The sequence below is a fragment of the Rosa rugosa genome, chromosome 2 (assembly GCF_958449725.1).
Source record: "Rosa rugosa chromosome 2, drRosRugo1.1, whole genome shotgun sequence".
NCBI lineage: Eukaryota > Viridiplantae > Streptophyta > Magnoliopsida > Rosales > Rosaceae > Rosa > Rosa rugosa.
This window is the reverse complement of record NC_084821.1, coordinates 45122825-45148470: the sequence shown is the minus strand read 5'-3', so window position 1 is coordinate 45148470 and position 25646 is coordinate 45122825. Positions and strand designations below refer to the sequence as shown.

At 38.3% G+C, this 25646-nt stretch overlaps 2 protein-coding genes and 2 long non-coding RNA genes across 4 annotated transcripts; 2 read left to right on the top strand and 2 right to left on the bottom strand.

Annotated features, from left to right (window-relative positions):
- On the bottom strand, window positions 1-22825 carry LOC133730836 (SNARE-interacting protein KEULE-like). The gene is made up of 21 exons (XM_062158350.1): window positions 22750-22825; window positions 22066-22124; window positions 21525-21606; window positions 21191-21269; window positions 9719-9769; window positions 9530-9626; window positions 9397-9429; window positions 8346-8471; window positions 8065-8256; window positions 7885-7968; window positions 7697-7795; window positions 7532-7602; window positions 6655-6757; window positions 6025-6150; window positions 5848-5949; window positions 5651-5761; window positions 5499-5570; window positions 4522-4658; window positions 784-859; window positions 583-672; window positions 1-501 (listed from the first exon to the last, which is right to left on the bottom strand). The coding sequence occupies exons 1-21, from the start codon at window positions 22823-22825 to the stop codon at window positions 442-444; spliced, it is 1926 nt and encodes a 641-aa protein (XP_062014334.1). The 3' UTR covers window positions 1-441.
- Window positions 10893-13369, top strand: LOC133730172 (uncharacterized). Its single transcript, XR_009856654.1, has 3 exons — window positions 10893-11155; window positions 11830-11905; window positions 13103-13369. It is a non-coding gene; the product is annotated as an uncharacterized LOC133730172 (long non-coding RNA).
- On the bottom strand, window positions 14957-15864 carry LOC133728761 (protein WUSCHEL-like). The gene is made up of 2 exons (XM_062156191.1): window positions 15337-15864; window positions 14957-15247 (listed from the first exon to the last, which is right to left on the bottom strand). Exons 1-2 carry the CDS (start codon window positions 15860-15862, stop codon window positions 15030-15032), a joined length of 744 nt encoding a protein of 247 aa, XP_062012175.1. The 5' UTR covers window positions 15863-15864; the 3' UTR covers window positions 14957-15029.
- LOC133730121 (uncharacterized) lies at window positions 18141-20633 on the top strand. The gene is made up of 3 exons (XR_009856608.1): window positions 18141-18403; window positions 19078-19153; window positions 20351-20633. It is a non-coding gene; the product is annotated as an uncharacterized LOC133730121 (long non-coding RNA).
- Window positions 22826-25646: the final 2821 nt, after the last annotated feature.

Sequence of the window (25646 nt, the reverse complement as noted above, 5' to 3'; positions counted from 1 at the left end):
TTAAAATGCAAAGACTTGTTCGGAAACAATAAATAAAATTAAAAATGACAAAAGCTTTGGTAAATTGAAAATTGAAATCAGGAATTCAATATGCTCTCTCTTGTCCTATTTGATTGAAAATTTTTCTTGCCAATGTCCCGTCACATGCAAGAGCAAACTTTGACTGTGCTTTTGTTCTTGGGTGCAGAATAGAATCTGAAGAAGTGCTTAATGGGATACTGAGCAAACAGCTGACAGATTTATGGTCAAACGACATATCAGTAGATGCTACAAGTAATTAATGGGATCAGGAGACAGTGTTCTACAAGTGGTCCATTAACATATGTTTCGAATGAGATATTGATGCTTTTGGACGACAGCCAGTTACTATTGATCTTCACAAATCATGCGTTGAATTGAATACATAAAGACTTAACTGAAAAAATTGTTGAACTTCCACAATCAGATCTGGATATCATCCAACGTGAGCGGTTGGTCGTCTGCTGTGATCATTTTCAGATTCTGCATATCAAACCAGCTTGTTTGAGGACAGCAGAAGTATCATCAAGCTTTTTGAAGATCAAAATTTTGATAATAGTTTACCGTAACAAAAGTTGCAGGATCGTCAAGAGATGAGGAGCCCAGAATAACTTCCCTTTTGAGCTTTGCTGTGAGTTTCCGACAAACCCTAAGCTGAAAACATTTAATTACAAGCTCAACAAATTTTCATTCGCATTGAAAATAAAATAAGAGAACAAGTATCCACAACTTTCTCAAATGAGAAGAAAGGGAACACTTTCATACCTCTGATCTAGTAGCTCCACCTACTATAACTACAAATATGCGTCGGCCCATCTTTTCGAAATCAGTAGATGCATCCCTTAATACACAGCAGGGAAAAAGAGAGAACAAAACAAAAAGAATAGTCACTGAAAGGACACAAGTAGCTGCTTTAAGAGTAAGTTCACCCGTTGGGTCACCAGGTCACCTACTATTCACTGCTTTTTAGTGTATATGTAATACCCGCAATTTTCCATTTCGTCTCGTGAAATTGTGCGAATTGATTAAAGTGCTTTTGCACGAATATTACCCGAAATAATTCAACTTTTTGAATTATCGAAGTTTCGAAATATTCGTTTTAACAAAAGCTCGAATTGTGCGATTCAAGAAAAATCGACTTTTCTACGTACGGAATTTGGGAAAAACTTCCTTCATAAAAGTTGTAGAGCTCGTCGATATGATCGCGTGCATATGTCGAACGAAATTTTTGGAGTTCGTACGATTATGTTACGAATTTTGGAAATATGAGATTCTTTTTATAATCTCTTTTCCTCGGATTCTCTTTTAGAAATTTCTTTTTCTTCCTTTTCCTTTTCCTTTTCCTTTCCTCCGGGTCTCCTTCCTTCTTTTTCTTTTTCTCTTTTTTTTTCTTCTTTCTCTCTCTCGCTCGACCGAAACCGAAAACAGAGCAAAGGCTCTTCGGTCTCTCTCTACCTCCACCGGCCACCAAACGGCGTCGAACCACTTCCTTTTGCTTCGTCTCAGCCTTGCGCAGCTGCCAGAGGCAGCCTTGCACCGTGACACGGCCACCAGCGGCAGCGGGAAGCTCCGCCCGGTTTGAGCTCGTTTTGGAAACAAGCTTGATATCTCAAGCTACCGGTCACCAATCCTCACCAAAATCCATCCACAAGCTCGCCTCAACTTCCTGAAACTCCCAGAAGCAGCCTCACACGGCGGCGTGGCCCGTAGCAGTGGCTGCAAGTCAAACCCAACCAAGAACGAGACCGGAGCTATCGATCAAGATATCTCGAGCTGTAGTGCATCGTTTTGATTGATTCTTTTTCCAGTGGGTTCCCCTTGATGTTATTAACAACTCTCTAGAAGGCATCGAGGCCTGAAATTGAAGCTTTGACGTCGAAATCGAGCCTTGCCGGATTCTGCAAAATTCTGGAATTTTTCCGACCACCGAAGCTTTCGATCGGTATATCTCGAGCTACAGACCATATTTTTCTGTGATTCTTGAACCAGTGAGTTCTTCTTGAGTTTCTTAACAACTCTTCAGAAGGAATCGAAGCCTTAAATTGACGTTTTTACGTCGAATTGGAGCTCGCCGTTTTCTGCAGTTTCTCGCCGGTTTCTGGAAAATTCCGGCCACCTTCATACTGTTCAAGGTAATTTTCGACCCCTTCCGGTCATTTTCAGACTTCGTGCTAGTTATGAAAGTTGTCAAGCATGATGAGAGGAAGAAGAGCAGCCCGGCCCCGACACCATTGGTGGTGGTCGGCGGCGGCTCTGCCACTAACTACGGCGGCCCTTTCCGGCCACCTCCGGGGATCAAAAATATGGTTTCTGTACATTTTCAGATTCTATATTTCAATACGATCATTTCGATATATTATACGCAATTTTTGGATATCGTATGATTAAGTTATGAATTTTTAAGTTTAGATCGATTTCGATCGTTAGATTTGTGATCTGTGAAGTTAGGACCGTCAGATGGACTTGTAGTTTTGATATGATGATCTTATGACTGTCCCAGTGGCTTTGTGTGGTCATGGGCGAAGATCCGACCGTTGGATCTTCGTATAAATGCAAAACAGTGATTAGGAAGGCGATCCGTGAGGATCCGACCGTTGGATCATCATGTAATTTCAATCCGACCGTTGGATTGTCGTTTGATTATGTTTTTGAGTTATTGGCTAAGTTAAGGTCATGTTTGATTAGGTGATCGACGGTTTGATTTGGCGGACGATTCGTGAAATTGTATTTTGAGCTGTTAAGAAGACGCAGCGGGAATTTAGAGGTGAGTAAACCTCACGTGGTTCATATTACGAACCGAGTACCTTTAATTACTTTATTTTCTGTAGTAATTGTGTGAAAATATTTATGGAATAAATATTTGTTTTAAATCATATGGACTTGATCAACTACGGTCCATAGGTAAGTAAAATGATTTAATTATACAAAATGAATTTCATGATTTTCTTGTGTGAACTATAGTTGGTATTAGTGGTCATTCCTGAGTGGGTGATTACGTATATATATATATATTTACGTGATTATATGTGGAATGGTGTGACATTGAAGAGTGTGGAATTGTGATGATTTATTTATTATGGTTTGAAATTTGACTTATCATATTTATATGTGATGATAATGATTGATGAGTTCTTGTTAATATTCATGATTTACATTGGAGTATGTATAGAGTTGGAGAATGTAGGATTCTGAGGACGAGGTGTCCGAAGTTTGACGGTTATGGATAACCGGAGTGTTTGTGTACTGAGGACGGGGATGTCCAAAGTGCGACGGTTTATTATTAACCGAAGTTGTGTACTGAGGACGGGGATGTCCAAAGTGCGACGGTTTATTATTAACCGAAGTTGTGTACCGAGGACGGGGATGTCCAAAGTGCGACGGTTTATTATTAACCGAAGTATATGGTGCTGAGGATGGGGATGTCCAAAGCGCGACGGTTATAGTGTTAACCGAAGTATTTTTGCCGTTGCTTGACCCTAGGCCAAGGTGTCAGAGGTAACGAGGCAGTTAGAGCTCTAACGTGTTATTGGGATGGACCAGAGTGGTGTTATGTGGGTTGGGTGTTTGCAGGACCAGTGTGGTGTATTGTGATTTGAGGATTGTGAAAATGTATTCCTTGTGGTTTTCCATGAGTGGTTTGATGTCTCTTTGCAGACGTAATACTGTTGAATTTTACTTGAATTGTAATTTAATAAATCAACAGTTCTTTCTTGTTTACTCATACTGGCTGTAAAAAGCTTACCGGGTTTTGTGTTGTTGCAACTCCCGGTACACTATTCAAATTGTGTAGCGGGTAATCCTACAGGACAGGAGAACCAGGACGGTGATCGTGCGGTTAGAGCAATGGTTATAGTTTTACAGCAATTGTAATAGTGAGGCGAGTTAAGCTCATTTGAGCCTTACAATTTGATTTGGTGGGAGTGTGCTGTAATAAATAACTTGAGGATTTGGGTTATTGTAAATTTGAGAGTTGTGAAGTGTGGTTGTTTGTGAGAAAAAAATTCAGGATGTTAGTTGTAATTTGTTATTATTCATGTTTCGGATTTGAATTGATTATTCAAAATTCGGGGCGTGACAGTATATTTTCATTCTCTGGGTCACGAAATACACTGTGCTCGTGACCCAGGGCACAAAATACACTGTGCAGGTCACCATGGTGACCTAGAACACTGTACAGGGTGACCCAGGGCACGAAATACAATGTGCCCGTGACCCAGAGGGTGAAATTAACACTAAAAAGTAGTGAATAGTGGGTGACCTGGTGACCCAACGGGTGAACTTGCTCTAATTATGGAAGATTTCCAAAATGCACGAGTCCCACAAGTTCTGATTATATTGATAGGGTTTTGGGACCATGCAGGGCCTTGGATTTAAGAATAAAGGAATAAAAGTGCAACCCTTTGAAAGGTTAACGATGAAGGTTAAAATACAAAATCATCAAGTGAACTAAATAGAAGACCTGGGTGGGTGAACAGCAGAAGAAGATCGAGTAAGATAATATACCTTGAAAGCCCATTCTCGGAATTCCGACGGTGGGCCCACATTGGTGTCCTCCTCGATCTCAGTAAACGAGCGTTGGGATTCACACATGGATATAATTCCTCTGACAGTGCACCATTGCTAAGCTTTTCTATAAGTTCCTGAAAGAAGAGAAGATTTGATAGGATATAGTAAATTACAAAAACAGTGGCTTAATGCATTGGAATTGAGTTGCATGATACTCATTAATCACTGTTTATAAAGTTAAGATTGGGCCCTTCATTGTCGTCTTTCTATAGATGATGCTGACTATATATGAAACTTTCTTCATGTAAAGTGAATAGTAATTGAACTACATGAATGCTTCATTAATTTGTATACCAAGAAGACATAACTGGAAAAAAAAAATAAAAAAAAAAAACAATATATATATATATATATATATATATATATATATATATATAATGAAGCAGAGCCTAGAAAACAGTGACATTATAACTCATAAGTAGCAGTTCCAAAAGTCCAAGTCCTCATCAGTAATATTCTAACAATAACGGCACTACTATAAAGCAATGCCCTGCACATCCTAAAACAGAAGTATACAAATTACTTAAAAAATTTGCTCACAGAGAAAGCATGAGGAAGATAGAAACGTCCTATTAAGAGAATTCAGCAATTAGTTGTCTTCTCATTAAGGTTCTATAAATTAAAGTATTAAACACGTAAGCAAGGGTGAAAATTAAGTTGTTTGAGGTTGAATTAACCCCAAATAACATAAAGGTAGTCAACTACATGTGTGTATCAGAAACTCCAAACTTGTTCTATGATTTGAAATTGCACAATCTCCAAAGCATCGTGGTCATTGAATTAACCAACAAGACCCTGATTTGTATTTTGTTTTTATCGTCCCCGAGCACCATGGAAACATTACCATAAACCAGCTTACACAAGTGTTACTTATAAGCTTAGAACTGTACAAATGAAAGCCAGCTAAAAGGTACCTCTATCATCGGAAAAAAGCGTGAATAAAGCCATTCATCTTCTCTTGGACGCTCTTTCCTATAACATTTTCTCTGATTATTGCATAACTGCTTGTCAGATATTGATCAGCAAACTGAACGGGTTCAAAAAAGTATCTGTTAAATACATTCACCTTAGCAATACCAAACTTCAGAGGAAAAATTCCAGATGAGCCTTCTCTGCTCTCCCCAATCAACTTCATATTCCTCACAACAGTCATATCCTGGGGTAGTAAATATGCGTACTGAAAACAAAGATCAGTACCACAAATTTACACCTGACTAAAACTAATAAGACTAGATAGGCAAACTGAACTCGTCTACTACTAACCTTCATCATCATATGTAGATCTTCTTCATCCTCAAATTTCTCAGGATAGATGGCAGCAAGAATCATCAACAAGCGCAGCTTATGTTCGCGAGTAATATACGGCTAAACAAATGGTGTTATACAAAATAGAAAGAGGTGTCTGGTGCGCTCAAATTTAGTAGTTCCAAGATTCCTTACCCCATGTATTCTCAGAAACATGATCACCTCTTTTATTCTTGCATCTCCAAAAACAAGACCCTGCTCCAGCTCCGAAAGGAATGGGAGCTCAAGGTTCCTGACAATTCTGTTTAGTTTCGATGCAATCTGGAGAAGAAAAAAAATAAATTATATATTTTCCTTAGGCCACTGTTGCTATGCTCAGAGCCAAAGTATAAATTTCTTGGCTATTCAATATGCCATCATTCCGATGTCAACGGTACTCCATCTCATGATACCATAATTTAGTATTCCATTATACTTTCCAATGGGCTTGGCAATTTTAAGACTAGAATAGATATGCTTTTGAGAAAGATTGCAGACAAGCGACTTCAGTGACATATCTCAATGCATATAAATAATCCATAATTTTATTTTATTTCTTTTTCGAAAAGAAACCATATATCCACAATTTATTTAACAGCTTCAGAAGCATGTTCTTACCTAAGGGACCTTCACAGATAATTGAATTTACAAATCATCGTAAACTATGCTGTCATCGTAAATACTTAGCAGCAATTTAAATCTTTTTAAACAAAACATTTTAAATTTTAACACATTTGAACTTTACTAATCAGACACTTAAAATTAGATACTCTATAAAGAACTAACCTCTATATGAAGGGAGAGCTTTTCTTTTAGTTCAACATACTGTGGCAATGCTTCAGTTAACTCTTTCAATTCCCTTGAAGATAGCTCAGGACATTGCCCATCTCTATTTAACATGTTTTACCAAACATTAATTTCAACATTCTGGTATAATAATAAAAAAATTAGTAATAAGACTACCCAAGATTCAGCTTATCGGTTTGTTCAAGGAAGATGTCAAAAGCAGTCACTAGCCACCAGATAAGAAAAGTGACTCCTAAGCAGTGAATATTTAGAAAGAAAAAAAAGTCAAAGTTTAGTCTGCTAGCCAAACTACTTTTATGAAGCATGCCCCATTGGTCCCTAAAATTGATTAATGGACTAAAGCCTTGTAGTTATCACACTTTGTGTAATAATGTATATATATGCTTAACTCAGTATTGATCACATATAAGTTACAAAGGGTTGGCAGACCAAAGAGATATTCCTAGCACCATCCAAATGCATCAGATGAGGCACATACCTGGGTCATGTAACAATACCTCGCACAATTAAGGACTAACATGTGCCATATAGTATGTCTTTCAAATACATGTCCCCAGATAAAATGAAAAAGAAAACTCCAGCCGAGCTTGCTCTCTATTTTACTTTCAATATAAGTTTCTTGACAACGACCAATTTTACAACATTGCATGCGTAGCTATCTTAGTGATGATCTACTTCACTATAGTCCTTGTTAGTAATTGACAATTCGAGAAATAGATGCAAACCATTTATGAACAAAAGTACTTGCAATAAAGCACAAGTCAAATTTGAGAACCATTGCACAATTGAAGCTATCTTCCACAATAAGGCTGGTCTGCTGATTGTAGCAACTATCTAAGAGTAACTATACACAAACCTTGAATTTTCGAATTGTGCAGCCTTGTTCTGCTTAAGATTGGAAAGTTTCGAATTCAACCATTCCAAGGCCTGGAAAGGTCAATTATTTGCGACTAAGAAAACAAAGAGATATGGTTTTATGCATAAGAAAATCCAAAAAGATATGTGTAGGCACAGGACTTACAAATCCTAAATGATGATCGCGAAGTTCAAGCCAGACAGGATCACGCTCCTCTAGAAGAACATCCTTCTTGTCAGGAAGACCACCGTTTATGCTCGCAACCTGTATGTACAACTCTATGTTACACTATCCAAATTTGTAAGATCATAAACTTCGAAAGAAATGCCATAAGGGGAATTGTTACTACTTGCCTCATGCACATATTTATTTCCTTCCATATCTAACAAGTCATGACACAAGGCATCGTATGTCCACTCATGGATGATTGGCGCAATCTGAAAATTTCAGATGAGGATGGGTATTTCTTAATAAAGACAAGGGCGCATTGAGTATGATGTGTTTATAAAAAAGACAGGCATATAGCTAAAGACCTGATCCACAGATCTGTCAAGGATAAGTAACTCGCATGTTTCTATCTGAGGGAAATTTGGAATTGTTCTTTTGTAATGCATGAGACAATCCCAGACAGCAGCAGCAAGCTTTGTAGGAATTAAATCACGAAAAGTGGTCTCCATGGTGGCATCAATCCTATTGGCAGCTCGGTAGCGAACAATAGGAAATTCCTAAGAAATTGAAAAAATGAATAGTTGTGCAGTTCAGAACATTTTTCATGAAATCTTCAATCAACATTTAAAATCATTATCACATCTACCCTTAAAGAAGCAAAGACTGTGGCTACACGTGCAGCCATCTCACTCAAACAAGCTTCGGCTTCGCGTGAATCGTCCTCGTCCCCATAAAGCTGCGCTAAAGCTCTCTCATTATTGGTAACAAAACCCTTTGCAAGGAAAAGCAGACATCAGGAAAAAGAAAGGAACCTATCAAAAATAGTCAGACACAGCATATTTGATCCAGCTTAAGCATACTATGAAGATAATTGCCGCAGACATAAATTATGAAATATAGAGTGGAAATAATAAGCGTAACGTATGTCTATTCCAGAACATATTCTAACTACATAAATTTCAATTTCCTATGAGACTTATGTCAAATCTTTTTTTATTTATATGAAATGAATTTATATCAACTTTACAATTGGTGGTACTTACAATATTATGTCTCTAACAAGACATGCATGTCTTTTTGACGAGATATGAACTACTCAGGTGACTACCAATCTAACTCACAAAATAATGTACGTATCATCTTCACTTCTCTCAACTAAATTGTATAGATGCATGAGTCGAGTAGGTGGATTCAGTTTACACATTAGAAATTCATACATAAATTTTCTTTATATTATTATTTTTTAATACGGGAAATTTTCTTTCTTTTTAATCAGTTAAAATATTTAGGGGAAAGTATATTTTGAACTCTATGTAATCTGGGGAGGTGGCTGCCAACCAAGGTATGCTCGACAAAGAAAGAGAACTTGTGCATTACTTCAGAACCACAAAATACTGTACAACATTGAGCTACACAAGAAAAAGGAACTATTATAATCAGGGTGATAAAAGAACTCTAATGAGCAGAAAACATCATTAATCATTTAATCTACGTCTGCACTGAAATTCCAAAATGATCACAAAAAGTTGGAAATGTAAGGTGCCACAGAAGAGCCAGATTGAACAGTCATCCTCTAACTTAAACCACTTAAATCTTATTCGGTGAGTGATAGTCCCAAACCCTAAATTGCTAAAATATTTACAAGAAAAAAAACTGCAAATAATGCATATGGGACTAAACAAATTGACTACACATACCTGGCTGTCTATAGCATAATACTCCAAATTCATCTGCATGTTTAAGAAAAGAAGGAATTAACTGGCTGATACATAACCCTCTGCAGAGTTCTCAATCTAAAACAAAATATTTGCCGAGGGAAAGAATTACAACCTCACTCAATGCAGATATGCGACTTGTTAGACTTCCATCCCCCTTTATCTGCCCAACCAAATCTTTCGATATAGGTGATGTGAAAAAAACAAACGCCCTTCCAAGACAAAAGAAAGATTTATTTTATTATCTCTTATGAGAAAATAAACAAACTAGTACAACCAAAATGACTGATATTCATGCACATACTTCCTATATAAAGGTGCACTTCCTGACATGTCTGACAAGAAGAATCTAACACTGCAAATTACAACCAGAAAGAGGGAAGATTAAAAATGTTTACTTCATATTCCAATATGACAACATTATTTCAACCAAGAAATTTCTTACTTCACATTCTACTCACAGAACGGAATAAGCATGAGCACTAGTTGTTTCAAAAAGAAAGTAAGGAAGCACATATTTAAGGGGTACACATCCAACCATAAGAACAACAAATTACTACAGAAGCATCATTCTAGTGAAATTGCTAAAGTAATTACGTTTAAGATTTGTGATTTGATAAACTTTGTTAGTGCAGCACCCTTCAATAAAGCTTAAGTTGTTAGGATGTGCACCAATATTGATTTTATATTCTAATACATATCTGACATGTGTGCCTCTCCATTAAAAAAGCAATCACGGAATTCAGCATATATTGGGAGGTTAATGTTCTAGAGATGTATGAATAACTTTTATTAGTAACCAATGTTCCCAAAAGCTTAAGTTTTTAGGATGTCGGCCAGCAATTATTTAATTCTGTAGCAAGATCCATGAGCAAACCATACTAGCAACATTATGAGAATAACAAATCAAAAGCATAGATAGACAGCATACTAAAATCCAAAGTGCACTCTCTCACTCACACACAATTGCGCGTTCACGCACCAAATTGGTGGCATACTTATGAGATGTAATACCCCGAAAAATCTAAATTAAATTCCGTGGATTTTTAGAAATGATTTCACGATAGTGGGAGCGAGTACGAGGCTTGGAGAAGTTGTGGAATTAGTTCGAACGATTAATTTTCGAAAACGAACGTTATTTAGCGGCTCGCGAAAGTTGACTTTTTATACGTTCAAAATTTGGGAAAACTTCCTTCATGAAAGTTGTAGAGCTCGTCGATACTATCGCGGGCATATGCGGAACGCAAAAATCGGAGTTCGTATGAATTAGTTATGATTTTTTGAAAAAATTTCCAATTTAGTATAAAGCTTCCATTTTTGGAAATTTCCGAAAATAGTTTCAGAATTTACAAAAATAGAAAAAAGCTGCTGCAGCCCTCGTCCCCGCCGGAAATCGCCTCCGATTTTCGTTTGGCCATATCTTCCTCCTCCGGCCACCGATCCTCACCAAACTTCTTCCATTGGCTTCGTATGGTCCTTGCGCACACGTCTGTGGAAGCCTTGCACGACGGCGCGGCCTGTAGCGGCGGCGGCAAGCTTGGTCCGATTTGAGTTCGATTTTGAGTCAACGCCGATATCTCGAGTTCTAGGCCACCAATCTTCAAGATTCTTGGACTGGTGAACTCAGATTAAGGATCTGAACAAATTTCATGAAGGGATCGAAGCGAGTTGTTGAAGTTTTTACGTTGAACGGAGCTCTCACCGGATTCTGGAAAATTTCCGGCAAAACCGTGTGTTCTAGGTAATGTCCGACCACTTCCTTTCGTTTTCAGACTTCATGCTAGTTAGGAAAATGGTTAGGCTTGTTGAGATGAAGAGGAGCAGCCCGGCCCCGACACCATTGGTGGTGGTCGGCGGCAACTCTGCCACTAACTCCGGCGGCCCTTTCCGGCCACCTCCGGGGATCAAAAATATGGTTTCTGTACATTTTCAGATTCTATATTTCAATACGATCATTTTGATATATTATACGCAATTTTTGGATATCGTATGATTAAGTTATGAATTTTACGATTTCGATCGATTTCAATCGTTCGATTTGTGATCTGTGGAGATCGTACCGTCCGATGGACTTGTAGTTTTGATATGATGATCTTATGACTGTCCCAGTGGCTTTGTGTAGTCATGGGCGAAGATCCGACCGTTGGATCTTCGTAGAAATGCAAAACAGTGATTAGGGAGGCGATTCGTGAGAATCCGTCCGTCGGATTTTCGTATAAATTTGTGAAGATGTTAGTAAGGACGATTCAGGAAGATCCGACCGTTGGATTTTCGTGATGATTTTTGGAGGGTGATCCTAAGGGCGATCCGTGAGGATCCGACCGTTGGATCATCATTTAATTTCGATCCGACCGTTGGATTGTCGTTTGAATATGTTTTTGAGTTATTGGCTAAGTTAAGGTCATGTGTGATTAGGTGATTGACGGTCTCCCTTGGGTGAGCGATTTCGGTGTGTATTGTGTTGAATTGAAGACGCAGCGGGAATATCGAGGTGAGTAAAATCGCACATGGTTCATTTACGAACCGAAATTCAGTGATTGAATTCTATAGTGATTTTGTGGAAACTGTTTTAAGAAAATCAATATTTGTTTTAAATTATATGGACTTGATCGACTACGGTCCATAGGTAAGTAAAATGTATTTAAACTATAAAAATGAATTTCCTGATTTTAATGCATGTGAACTATAGTTGGTATTAGTGGTCATTCTTGTGTGGGTGACTACGTATATATATATATTTACGTGGAATATATATTGGATGTGTGGTATTTGGTGAAGTGTGGAATTGATGCGATTGATTTACAATTTGAGCATTACTCTCTAGAAGATATAATTTATCTTATAGGTTGAGTTGAGTGTGATAAAGAGTAATTGAGTAAAGTGCTATAGTTGAGTCGTTGAGATGAGTTAAATGAGGAGTCGAGTGATTTGAGGCAAATATTTTCGTAAGGGTGAACCTTGGCCAAGGTGACACTCTACGATTCAGTTAGAGCTCTAGTCTGTCTGCCATCATACTGAATGGGGTGATTAATATATTTAATCATAAGCCTGTAAGTATGATATACGTACTGAATGGGGTGATAAATATATTTAATCATAAGCCTGTAAGTATGATATACTGAATGGGGTGATTAATATAATTAATCATAAGCCTGTAAGTATAATATACTGCATGGGATGATTTATATAAATAAATCATAAGCCTGTGAGTATATATTGAGTAAACAGTTGTTTGTTTTTGCGTAGTTATGTTGAGACGTGAGTATAATATACGGTATGGGATGATTAATATATTTAATCATAAGCCTGTAAGTATAATATACTGCATGGGATGATTTATATAAATAAATCATAAGCCTGTGAGTATATATTGAGTAAACAGTTGTTTGTTTTTGCGTAGTTATGTTGAGACGTGAGTATAATATACGGTATGGGATGATTAATATATTTAATCATAAGCCTGTGAGTATATATTGAGTAAACAGTTGTTTGTTTTTGAGTAGTCATGATGAGACGTGTGTTGATTGATGCTTGAAGTGACGTTGTGCACTTCAATTATTATGCTAAGAGATACTGAAATTGAATTGTTACTTTAAAATCGTGCAATTCCTTGTTTACTCATACGGGCTGTCAAAAGCTTACCGGGTTTGTGTTGTTGCAATCCCGATACACTATTCAAATTGTGTAGCGGGTAATCCTACAGGTCAGGAGAATCAGGACGGTGATCGTGCGGGTTAGAGAATTTGTTTTAGTTTACAGCAATTGTAATTGTGAGGTGAGTTATGCTCATTTGAGCCTTACAATATAATTTGGTGAGAGTGTGCTGTAATAAACAAATTTGAGATTTGGTTTATGTAATATCGAGCGATGTGAGGTGTGGTTGTTTTGAGAAAAAAATTCAGGTTGTATTTATGTGAGTTGTATTAATTCATGTTTCGGATTTGAATTTGTTATTCAAAATTCGGGGTGTGACAGTTTGGTATCAGAGCGTAAGGTACATATTTGGTGATAATCAGTACTCCCCGAGTGATGGCCCGTCTGCAGCGGATCCCCATCATATACTCTTCGGTACTGGTATAATCATTGGGTATGTCTTAGTATGGGGTCTAGACAGCGTGTATGTCTGTAGGACTGTAGAGTTGTCTTCTAAGTTCGTATTAGAATAAGTTTAGTTTCCGCAGGTTGTAATCTTCGAGGAATAGAGACCTCTAGATTTAACTCTGATGAGTCGGTGAGATTTGTTTTATGGAAGTGAGGTCCTTTTGGATGTTGAAGTGTTTGGTTGAAGGCATGATGTTGACCTATGCACGTACCTAGTGTGGATACGAGTATGAATTGTTATAAATTTTGTCTTCTTAAGTTGCACGTACAGATGTTTGGATGGGATGTACGTATCAAGGATTAAATATCTTGTTTTGTAATGAGATGTCCTTGTGGAGTTTGTTAGTAGGGTTGAGGTTAGGGAAGAAATTATTGTGGTTACTTCTTCCTTGTGCTTGTAAGTTGTTAAGCAGGGTTTAAGGTGCGAGACAAGAATTTTATTTTGTGCTCGATGGTTAGAGATGAGAGACCATTGTTTTGGGTTGTCGTTGAGTACTATAATTCCTTCAGAATCAGGATTGTTGGTAGAATTGGAATTAGTAGTAGTTTTGGTGATTCGGAATTTGAATTGAGTTCGCGAGATGTGTCTTATATACGTGGTTGATGTTGCTTGCATCATTTTGGAACGATACGTTACGATTCACAAGGAAAACTGGATTTGAAATTTATTCATTTGAACACCATGGGTTGATGACCTGACCGTGACTTGTGAATATAGTTTTGTTCAAGTGAATGAAATTGAATTTTGTGGCCTTTGTGTGGTGAACTAGTTTTCTTAAGTTTTGGATCGTAGTATGGAGATGGACTGCAGTGAATTTGAAGTTGTTGTGTGTTTTAAGTTTAAGTAGGCGGGACACTTAAAGTTTTGCAATGGAGTTGATTTTGGTGTAATTAATTGGGAGAGTTAGAATCAGTTCTTGTGAATGATGTTGGGTGAGAGTGTGTGCCTTTGGTGATTGATTTTAGGTGATATAGTTAAACGCAATTTCGGATATTGATTTTAGTGACTTTGTTAGGTATCCATAGTGGTTCAAGTGAATTACTATATATGTGATATGGAGTTTGATTCGATTTCTGAATCGCTAAATGTTAGGGATTGAATTGTGGTGAGTTTTTGTTGAAGCAATTGATAGATGGAATTATCGAGATTCTATAAGAGTTGTAAGAGTAACTCTAAAGACGTGGGTTTTTCCTAGCTAACTCAGGATGTGTTTAGCTTTATAAATCCCTAATCCTATCGATGAAATTGTTTGTGTTTGGTTTGACTCAGAGGATACTAGCTAGACCTCGATGCGACTTAATTGATTGTTGGATTCTTTTTGAGTGATTGTTTTTATTGCATCATTATGAAAGATGTGTGCAGTAGAGTTGTTTATGGTTTTGAAAATAGTATTGGGTGACCAAGGTTCGATCCTTGGTGTTGTTGTTGGTTAAACAAAAAGAAAAGAAAACATGCACACCATCTTATTGATTTAATATTACAAAAAGGAAATTGGAACTACGCTATACTAAGCCTAATCAGTAGCTCCGGATGGGTTGAGGCTGAGCTCAAGAGAAACTGGAGATCCACGGTTGTAACCGCCTGAGCCACCGAAATAGTAATCATATGCGCTACCTTCCTCGGAAGTAGTCTTCGGGTTACCATAGACGTCCTCGCCGTGCACGGGGAACAGAGGAAGAGTTTCAAACTCCTGGCGAACTCCTCCTCGTTGTTCCATGGAAGATTGTCCTCCTGTTGTGCCAAAAGAGTTGTACTGGTATTAGTATTGAAGGGTGAGGAAGATTATGAAACAAAATTTAAGTAAATAAATCCTTCATTACCAGTAGAAGCAGTGGAACCAAAATTGAGATCAATGGATCCACCAGCACCAGTAGAACTAGTGGACCCAAAATTGATGTCAATGGATCCACCAGCTGGCCCAAAATTGATGTCGATGGATCCACCAGCACCAGTAGAACCAGTGGACCCAAAATTGAGATCAATGGATCCACCAGTACCAGGAGAACTAGTTCCCATGGGCACTTGAGCAGCCTGATTGCACCTCTTCATCTGCTTCTCTCGAGCCCTGACGTTCTGGAACCAAAAGTAAATGTTCTTGCCCTCAACCTGTCCATACTGTTGCAGCTGGAGACAGATCTCGTGAATATGCTCTGTAGTTGGGGTCTTAACTCCCTTGTCGTAGTAAAGATCCTTGAGGATTCTTATTTGATCTGGAGTAGGAATCCACCTGGTACGGCTTCGCCAGAAATCCGTGTTGGCACTACTCCCGGCTGCTTGGTTGTTTCCTCCATCCTCGATTTGTTGCTGGGTTTGTAGCTCCATTAGTTGCAGAGTTCGTGGTTCCATGGTGATGGGTTGAGAGGAAGTGAAAATTGAAGAACGATGATGTTGAGTGTTTGAGGGAGATTGTTGTTCGAAGGATTGAAGTTGATGAAGTGGTGTTGGAGATCTGAACTTCTCAGATGAAAGAAGGGCTGAAGATCTGAGAGAGAAGGATTGAAGATTGGTGAGGGAAGGACTGGAAATTTGAGAGAGAAAGGCTAAAACTCTGGAGAAATTTCTTTTCTTTTGTGTGAACAGTTTTTTTCCAGAATGCACCTATTTATAGAACAAGGTGAGCAGATCTCCACCGTTGGATGGACGATCTCTGAGATTCAATCTACGCGTTGGATTAAAGTCACCCGAAAACACGGAAAAGCTGTTGGCGCGTGGAGAGCGTGTAAGGGGACCGAGCGAATCTCGAGACGCTGTGGCAGACAGCTTTCGCCGAAAGTGATCTGCTTTCCGTAAATCACGGAAGAGACGTGTCGTGGCACGTGGAGTGTACCGACAGTTTGTTTTTATTCTATCGCTTATGATAGAATAAATAAAAGGAGTTGCATAGATAGTAACGAGAGCAGCTGGTGCTCTAGTGGTTGAAGAGCAAAGCTCTTGTACAAGAGGTCAGAGGTTCGAACCTTGCCTCTCGTTTATTTTTATTATGTTCGCTTATGACATAATAAGTATAACATTTGTACACATTATATTAAGCACAGCTTGTGCTCCAGTGGTTGGGGACAAAGGTTTCGTGCAGCAGGTTGAGGTTTCGAACCTTGCCTCCCTCGTTATTTTATTTATGTCGCTTATGACATAATAAATATAACACGTGAGCATATATTAATGAAGGCAGCTCTTGCTTCAGTGGTTGGGAGCAAAACCTTCGTGTTCGAGGTCGGGAGTTCGAACCTTACCTCTTACAAATATTTTTGGATCCCGTATATGCTTGATATACGGACGTATATACTTGATATACGGACGTATATACGGTATGTACGGTATACATATGTATATATGGTCTGTACGGTATGCATACGTATATACATTTGTACGATATGCATACGTATATACGGTCTGTACGGTATGCATACATATATACGGTATACCTACGGTATGTACAATTTCATACCGTAGCCGAGCTGGAAGTCGGTGGGCCGATTGGTAGGCCCAAATGGTAAGCCCAATTGTTCGGCCGATTGGTAGGCCCAAATAGTAAGCCCAAATGGTAAGCCCAATTGTTCGGCCGATTGGTAGGCCCAAATAGTAAGCCCAATTGTTCGGCCCGAATGGTAGGCCCAAATGTTAAACCCAAATTGGTTCGGGCCGGTTCGAAATGTGGATGGTTCGGTTCCTTCGGCCCAATTGGTCAGCCCTAATGCTTAGCCCAAGTCATCATCACTGGGTGACATGTTTTATTGGCGTGCTTTTGAGAATGATTTGTTGTGAGTGATGCTAATTGAGTAGCGAAACGCTTTGTGGGAGTGTTTATTGTGATTGTATGCCTGTACAGGATGACGATCAGTGTGAAAACAGCTATATTGTTGTGTTGAGGCAATTGTTGTGTTGTAATTTTGAGAAATGATGCGGTGAAGGAATGTCATGTTGATGACTTAAGTGGGAATGAAGATTTCATTTGTGAATTCTTGTTGTGTGAGTTTACGTTTGTGATGAAAGGATTTAGTGGCCATAGGAATGTATTTTTATACAAAGGGCTGTGGCTTTGTAGATTACTACAGTTTTGGGAAAGATGGAGATTCGATGGTTAGGTTAACCGTAATCGAGAGCAATTAACTTACGCTTAAATTTCGGGACGAAATTTCTTTAAGGAGGGTGGATTGTAATACCCCGAAAAATCTAAATTAAATTCCGTGGATTTTTAGAAATGATTTCACGATAGTGGGAGCGAGTACGAGGCTTGGAGAAGTTGTGGAATTAGTTCGAACGATTAATTTTCGAAAACGAACGTTATTTAGCGGCTCGCGAAAGTTGACTTTTTATACGTTCAAAATTTGGGAAAACTTCCTTCATGAAAGTTGTAGAGCTCGTCGATACTATCGCGGGCATATGCGGAACGCAAAAATCGGAGTTCGTATGAATTAGTTATGATTTTTTGAAAAAATTTCCAATTTAGTATAAAGCTTCCATTTTTGGAAATTTCCGAAAATAGTTTCAGAATTTACAAAAATAGAAAAAAGCTGCTGCAGCCCTCGTCCCCGCCGGAAATCGCCTCCGATTTTCGTTTGGCCATATCTTCCTCCTCCGGCCACCGATCCTCACCAAACTTCTTCCATTGGCTTCGTATGGTCCTTGCGCACACGTCTGTGGAAGCCTTGCACGACGGCGCGGCCTGTAGCGGCGGCGGCAAGCTTGGTCCGATTTGAGTTCGATTTTGAGTCAACGCCGATATCTCGAGTTCTAGGCCACCAATCTTCAAGATTCTTGGACTGGTGAACTCAGATTAAGGATCTGAACAAATTTCATGAAGGGATCGAAGCGAGTTGTTGAAGTTTTTACGTTGAACGGAGCTCTCACCGGATTCTGGAAAATTTCCGGCAAAACCGTGTGTTCTAGGTAATGTCCGACCACTTCCTTTCGTTTTCAGACTTCATGCTAGTTAGGAAAATGGTTAGGCTTGTTGAGATGAAGAGGAGCAGCCCGGCCCCGACACCATTGGTGGTGGTCGGCGGCAACTCTGCCACTAACTCCGGCGGCCCTTTCCGGCCACCTCCGGGGATCAAAAATATGGTTTCTGTACATTTTCAGATTCTATATTTCAATACGATCATTTTGATATATTATACGCAATTTTTGGATATCGTATGATTAAGTTATGAATTTTACGATTTCGATCGATTTCAATCGTTCGATTTGTGATCTGTGGAGATCGTACCGTCCGATGGACTTGTAGTTTTGATATGATGATCTTATGACTGTCCCAGTGGCTTTGTGTAGTCATGGGCGAAGATCCGACCGTTGGATCTTCGTAGAAATGCAAAACAGTGATTAGGGAGGCGATTCGTGAGAATCCGTCCGTCGGATTTTCGTATAAATTTGTGAAGATGTTAGTAAGGACGATTCAGGAAGATCCGACCGTTGGATTTTCGTGATGATTTTTGGAGGGTGATCCTAAGGGCGATCCGTGAGGATCCGACCGTTGGATCATCATTTAATTTCGATCCGACCGTTGGATTGTCGTTTGAATATGTTTTTGAGTTATTGGCTAAGTTAAGGTCATGTGTGATTAGGTGATTGACGGTCTCCCTTGGGTGAGCGATTTCGGTGTGTATTGTGTTGAATTGAAGACGCAGCGGGAATATCGAGGTGAGTAAAATCGCACATGGTTCATTTACGAACCGAAATTCAGTGATTGAATTCTATAGTGATTTTGTGGAAACTGTTTTAAGAAAATCAATATTTGTTTTAAATTATATGGACTTGATCGACTACGGTCCATAGGTAAGTAAAATGTATTTAAACTATAAAAATGAATTTCCTGATTTTAATGCATGTGAACTATAGTTGGTATTAGTGGTCATTCTTGTGTGGGTGACTACGTATATATATATATTTACGTGGAATATATATTGGATGTGTGGTATTTGGTGAAGTGTGGAATTGATGCGATTGATTTACAATTTGAGCATTACTCTCTAGAAGATATAATTTATCTTATAGGTTGAGTTGAGTGTGATAAAGAGTAATTGAGTAAAGTGCTATAGTTGAGTCGTTGAGATGAGTTAAATGAGGAGTCGAGTGATTTGAGGCAAATATTTTCGTAAGGGTGAACCTTGGCCAAGGTGACACTCTACGATTCAGTTAGAGCTCTAGTCTGTCTGCCATCATACTGAATGGGGTGATTAATATATTTAATCATAAGCCTGTAAGTATGATATACGTACTGAATGGGGTGATAAATATATTTAATCATAAGCCTGTAAGTATGATATACTGAATGGGGTGATTAATATAATTAATCATAAGCCTGTAAGTATAATATACTGCATGGGATGATTTATATAAATAAATCATAAGCCTGTGAGTATATATTGAGTAAACAGTTGTTTGTTTTTGCGTAGTTATGTTGAGACGTGAGTATAATATACGGTATGGGATGATTAATATATTTAATCATAAGCCTGTAAGTATAATATACTGCATGGGATGATTTATATAAATAAATCATAAGCCTGTGAGTATATATTGAGTAAACAGTTGTTTGTTTTTGCGTAGTTATGTTGAGACGTGAGTATAATATACGGTATGGGATGATTAATATATTTAATCATAAGCCTGTGAGTATATATTGAGTAAACAGTTGTTTGTTTTTGAGTAGTCATGATGAGACATGTGTTGATTGATGCTTGAAGTGACGTTGTGCACTTCAATTATTATGCTAAGAGATACTGAAATTGAATTGTTACTTTAAAATCGTGCAATTCCTTGTTTACTCATACGGGCTGTCAAAAGCTTACCGGGTTTGTGTTGTTGCAATCCCGATACACTATTCAAATTGTGTAGCGGGTAATCCTACAGGTCAGGAGAATCAGGACGGTGATCGTGCGGGTTAGAGAATTTGTTTTAGTTTACAGCAATTGTAATTGTGAGGTGAGTTATGCTCATTTGAGCCTTACAATATAATTTGGTGAGAGTGTGCTGTAATAAACAAATTTGAGATTTGGTTTATGTAATATCGAGCGATGTGAGGTGTGGTTGTTTTGAGAAAAAAATTCAGGTTGTATTTATGTGAGTTGTATTAATTCATGTTTCGGATTTGAATTTGTTATTCAAAATTCGGGGCGTGACATGAGATACTACGAAGGGATTGGATCAAATGAATAAATCCTAGCATTCTTGAGGGTTTATTTATCACAATGTATGCTTGGCATGAGATCACAGGGATAGGTACTAAGTTCTTACATGAATGGGGAATAGAGAAGGGATTGGTGCTAATGTCAAAGTCTTTTAGGATCCTCTAATTACCCCAGCTTGTTTTGCATTTTCCACCTCCCCCCCCCCCCCCCCCCCCCCCCCCCCCCCTCTATTTTGGCCCCATGGACAGTTAATTATGCAACTGTGACACATTTACAAACTGTACTTCTAAGATTGCAACTTTTCCTTGTAATCCCATTGCTTAGATTCTAAGGTTTAGCTCTCATAACGACCCCTAATAATATGAAAATAAATAAAGAAAATTAAAGAGAAACTAAATTGTAACAGTGGATAGGAGTGAAAACTAAATGGTAAGTTAGCTGGGTAGAAAGGAAGAACTTGACTACCATTGCAGTTTTTAAAACAGCAAATATCAATTACTTAGTAACATTATAGCAAAAAAAACCCAAAAAGTGTGAAAAGCATTACTTCTCTTTAGAAGGCCGGATAAAATATATTGCATCCATGGAGGCAAATCGCTGCCTTTCCTTATCTATGCGCTCTAGCACTGCAGAGAAATATGAATTCATTGTAGTAACTTGTAAGAAAAAAAGAAAGAAAAAAAGAAAGAAAAAACGACAATTGATGCTTATTAATATAATAGATAGACTTAACACAACAATTAAGAGGTAATCACTAGCTTAAAATGGCAACAATGTTTTTTTTTCCAAAGATTAGGCAGAAAGCTGATACCAAGGCAACACCAAAGGAAATTTTTTTTAATGATAAATAACTTAGCAGAGGAGATCCTTTTGATTCTTACATAAAACACCTTCATTTGTAGTATCAAGGAGTGTGCATGCGTAAGACATTATCTTGATAGTAAATTCGTCCATAATGAGTACCTGCAGAAATATAGGATTCAAGGACAACAAAGAAAATTGCATGTAAACAATATCAAGAGTTTACATTATTTTAATCAGTGCAAGAAAAGTAAATGCATATGTGAGTGGGTTTACAAAATAAGAAAATTAGCTACGACAACTCCTAAAAAGCACCATTTCGCATTTCCCCATCCCCACCAATTACAGAGTGTACTATCAAGACTTGACTAAATCCATTCTGAAAAACTTGAAATTTATGAACCAAAAACAGTCCATGTTATAATTGTCAATTATAGACAATAGCAACCAATAAGATGTATCACAGACCTAGAAAATATCCATGACACATAACAATCTTTTCACTTGTATAACAAGGGGAATCAGTACTTGTAGAGAGAGAGAGAGAGAGAGAGAGAGAGAGAGAGAGGCATGACTACTCCAAAACACCGCAAAAACAAAAACATAGATCATATTTTGAACCTTCCATGTTGATTTTGAGTTCCCGGTTTTGCAAGACCGAAGCATTTCATGCAATAATCCTAAACATCATATATGGGTTAATTAAAGAAAGAAGAAAACAGGTCAATCACCGGGCAAATTAGTCAGCAAAAGATCATGCCACAAAGCTCGCCAATGATATAAAACAAGAAATGCAAATGATATAAAACAAGAAATGTCTCAGTAATAGCCAGCAATTATAGATGTATAATAATAACAATCCTAGCAAATACAGTGATAAAAGATGTATATGAAAAATTATATTTCTTTTAAAAAAAAACATATGAAAAATTATAATAAAAATCTGACGCAAACAGATCGATTATAATAATACAAAAAATAAAAACCTACAAATTTCGGTTGGTGGTGTATACATTGCACGCAGCAGATCAGTGCTGCTCTCACACTATACACATAACGACTGGTTTTCCTGGCTGATCCTATAGTTCACAATCAATCATAAGCTGACCATAACCAGTGGAGTTTTCTCGATTAGGAAGTGTAGTCGCTTATCATATGACTAACTTCAAAAGTCATTCTGCGATTTTACTAGGAAAAATTCATCTTGATCTAATTAGAATACAAGATTTACCTAGAGCGTCCCACTAGTTATCAGATTCGATCGCGAAATTGAGAAAGGAAAGCGAAAGGGGGGAGAACACTCACGGTGGCGCGTGACTTCTTTAAAATTCCTGTAGTTGTTCGAAGTTGATGACAAACCGGAACCGGAGCCGGATGACATCTTTCGAGCTCTTTCTCTTTGTCAGAGTCGAGATTGGAATTCGGAGAGACGGCGTTGGTGTAGAGCAAAGACACCCTTTTTCGTTTTCTATTGGACTGGACTTGATTATGTACCCTTTTTTTTTGGTCTGAACTTGATTATGTACCTTTGAAAAAAGACATTTATATCAATGAAACGCTCTCACGCAACGAACCCTAGCCGTCAATGGCCAGGCTATCAAAGTCACCGCTGTGTGCTTGCCCTATGCCTATTTCTGGTCTGCGTGCTGTGCGCTGGAATCCATGGCGTTCTTCTACGCCACCCAACGGTTACGTTTGAAAGAACATCCAAGGAGGTCGAGGGGCCTCTTCTTCTGGCAAGTGGCAACAGGCTGGTTCTAACCCGTCCTAGCGCTGCTCCTTCAAAAGCCGCCTTCTTGGCTAGAATGTTTCCGACCATATCTGGTGGTGGTGGTTTGCTCTGCGGGATGTATCCGTGTCAAGGATTCGAGGAAGAATCTTATCGTCCATTGAGCGTGGATCTGCTTGGTCTGAGAAGTATCTGCTTTCGGGCTAGATCCGAGAGCGGGTGGCTTAACAGGTTGAGTACGTATGGCGGTGGTCGTAGCAGCGTCTGGTGGAACTCGACCCAAAAGGAAGTTAGTCCTAAGGGCGTGAAGAGCCCCGCGCGAAGGAATGAATTTTAGGATAAGAAGAGCTTTTCCGGCGGAAGAAGTAGGCTTGTTTTAGAAAACCAACTGTTAGAATTCTTCTGTTACTAGGAGTCTTCCTATCTATTTTCTAAACGGATCATTTCACTTGTTTTGGTGCTGCGCCCCGTTTCAACATTGTAGATGGAATAGGGTACTCGATGGAATATGTTAGGTAAAGTAACCTATGGTTACTAGGGTTACTCGTGTCTGTCAGCTGCCTATATATCCATTGTCTGCTTGAGGAAAAGGATATCGATGAAAAATCTGTTTTTCTATTTACTTAGTTTTTTCTTCATTAGCTTTTGCAGCTATGTTATTTCATGGCTACGATTCGGGGGATCGTAACAAGGCGCTGTCCAGGAGCGCGACTATACGGCGCTGTACTGCTGGTGTCAAATTTGTTCCTCTTGGGGATGGGATGGGGTTTTTGGGCCTTTCTTTACTTTACCTATTCACTATGTCATAGTGTACGTTTCTTAATGTGTAAGTAGGTTTACTTAAATAAGTGAGCATGGAACTGTTGAATGAGTTGATCTAATCTATGTATCGCAGTGGTACAACCACAAACTATTTATCTACCTTTTGTCGGTAGAGAGAGGATATGTAATGGCCCAATTTAGCTTGAGTTTAATGATAAATCGATATGATTTCATTTATAAAATAAAATGTACCTTAGAAAAATGCTTAAAACAAATATTTCAAGGAACGACAAACTTTTAAAAATGCTTTCTAACTCGAAAATTGACGCAAGATACTCAAATACGCACGTTGAATCTTACTCGATGGCCGGTCCTGTGGACCCACTACATGACTTTACCTCAACTAATTTATAAACCAGGTATGTGTAGCAAGAGTGTCTGCTACCCAGCTACACACACGGAATCAAGTCGTCATTGCGATCACTCCCTGCCCGACTGGTGTAGCTAACCCTCCAGACAAACCCAAGGAAGTCAGTGCCACCCTTCATTCTTAAGACATCACATTTCTCATACGGTTTGGTTAGTATGCTTCGCATTTTAACTTAACCAAGCCACACAACATAACATGCATAACTTTAAAACAACTTACATTAATAAACGCACATATCGAGGAGAGTCTCGAATCCCCTACCTGGATTCCGATACTTGTCTTCACGTGCTTCGAGTGTCACAAACCTTCCGTTCCTCGGGTAACTGGAGTCATAAGTTCCGACATTTCGATCGTTAATAATCTATTTAACAATCCTTGAAATCTTGACGATTAACAAATCGTCCAACCAACTTTTTCTAGTTTGACTAGGATTGACCACTTTGACAAAATTTGACCAAATTTTACCGAGTTTGACCAATCACTAATACATTCACAATTAGTCCAACACACTTGACACTCTTGAAATTAGAATATCGACCAATTTCCGGACTTATCATTTGAATTTGAAATATTGTCCGATTCTTATTCTCTTAGTATATTCGTCGCATAGTAATTCGATGGAATTACTATATGGACACCCAACCTTATTCCATTTTTAATTGAGGTGTACCCTAAATACTAAGGGCACCCAACCACAACTTGACCTTTTTCACATTGTCACAACCAATTCAATGTAGGGTGGTTCTAGTTAGACCTCCAAATTTGATATTCGGACCTCCAATTTTTTTCAATTATTAATAGACTTTGTCAAGTCATATGAAAAGACAAATAAGGACAAAGAGAGAAAAAAGAAAAAAAGAAAGAAAAAAAAACTCTTCTTACCTCCCTAAATAAGTAGGGAACATGACTAGTTAATTTTTAGCAATTTAAGGAAATCATGAAACAAATTATAAAAGTAAATAAGTTTCAATATCAAACAATTTCCAACAACATTATTAAACTTAAATTTGAGACGAACCCCAGGCGCGCTTTGGTGTAAGGCGACTTGAAAAATGCAATATTGGAGCGCTTAAAAAAAAAGGCAGGTTGAGGGAAATTTATTCATCTAGGGCATTGGGGCTCGTCTTTCACAAACTCACCACATAAGAGTGAGAGGTTGAAGGGGCTACCTTTTTTATTTCTTTCATTAAAACGACGTCGTTTTATTATAGGAATGGTTAAAAAGGAAACTTAATTATTTCTTTTTAAAATATATTTAAAGGCTCTATTGGGCTTCTTCTT

Excerpts from the sequence above, each read along its gene's own strand:
- LOC133728761 (XM_062156191.1), bottom strand. The coding sequence starts at position 15,862 with ATGGAACCACGAACTCTGCAACTAATGGAGCTACAAACCCAGCAACAA. Across the intron at positions 15,248-15,336 it reads TGGTTCCACTGCTTCTACTG|GAGGACAATCTTCCATGGAA; the intron begins GTAATGAAGGAT and ends TTGGCACAACAG.
- LOC133730836 (XM_062158350.1), bottom strand. The coding sequence starts at position 22,825 with ATGTCATCCGGCTCCGGTTCCGGTTTGTCATCAACTTCGAACAACTAC. Across the intron at positions 8,472-9,396 it reads ATTATGCTATAGACAGCCAG|GGTTTTGTTACCAATAATGA; the intron begins GTATGTGTAGTC and ends TTCCTTGCAAAG. Across the intron at positions 7,796-7,884 it reads GAAATAAATATGTGCATGAG|GTTGCGAGCATAAACGGTGG; the intron begins GCAAGTAGTAAC and ends TTGTACATACAG.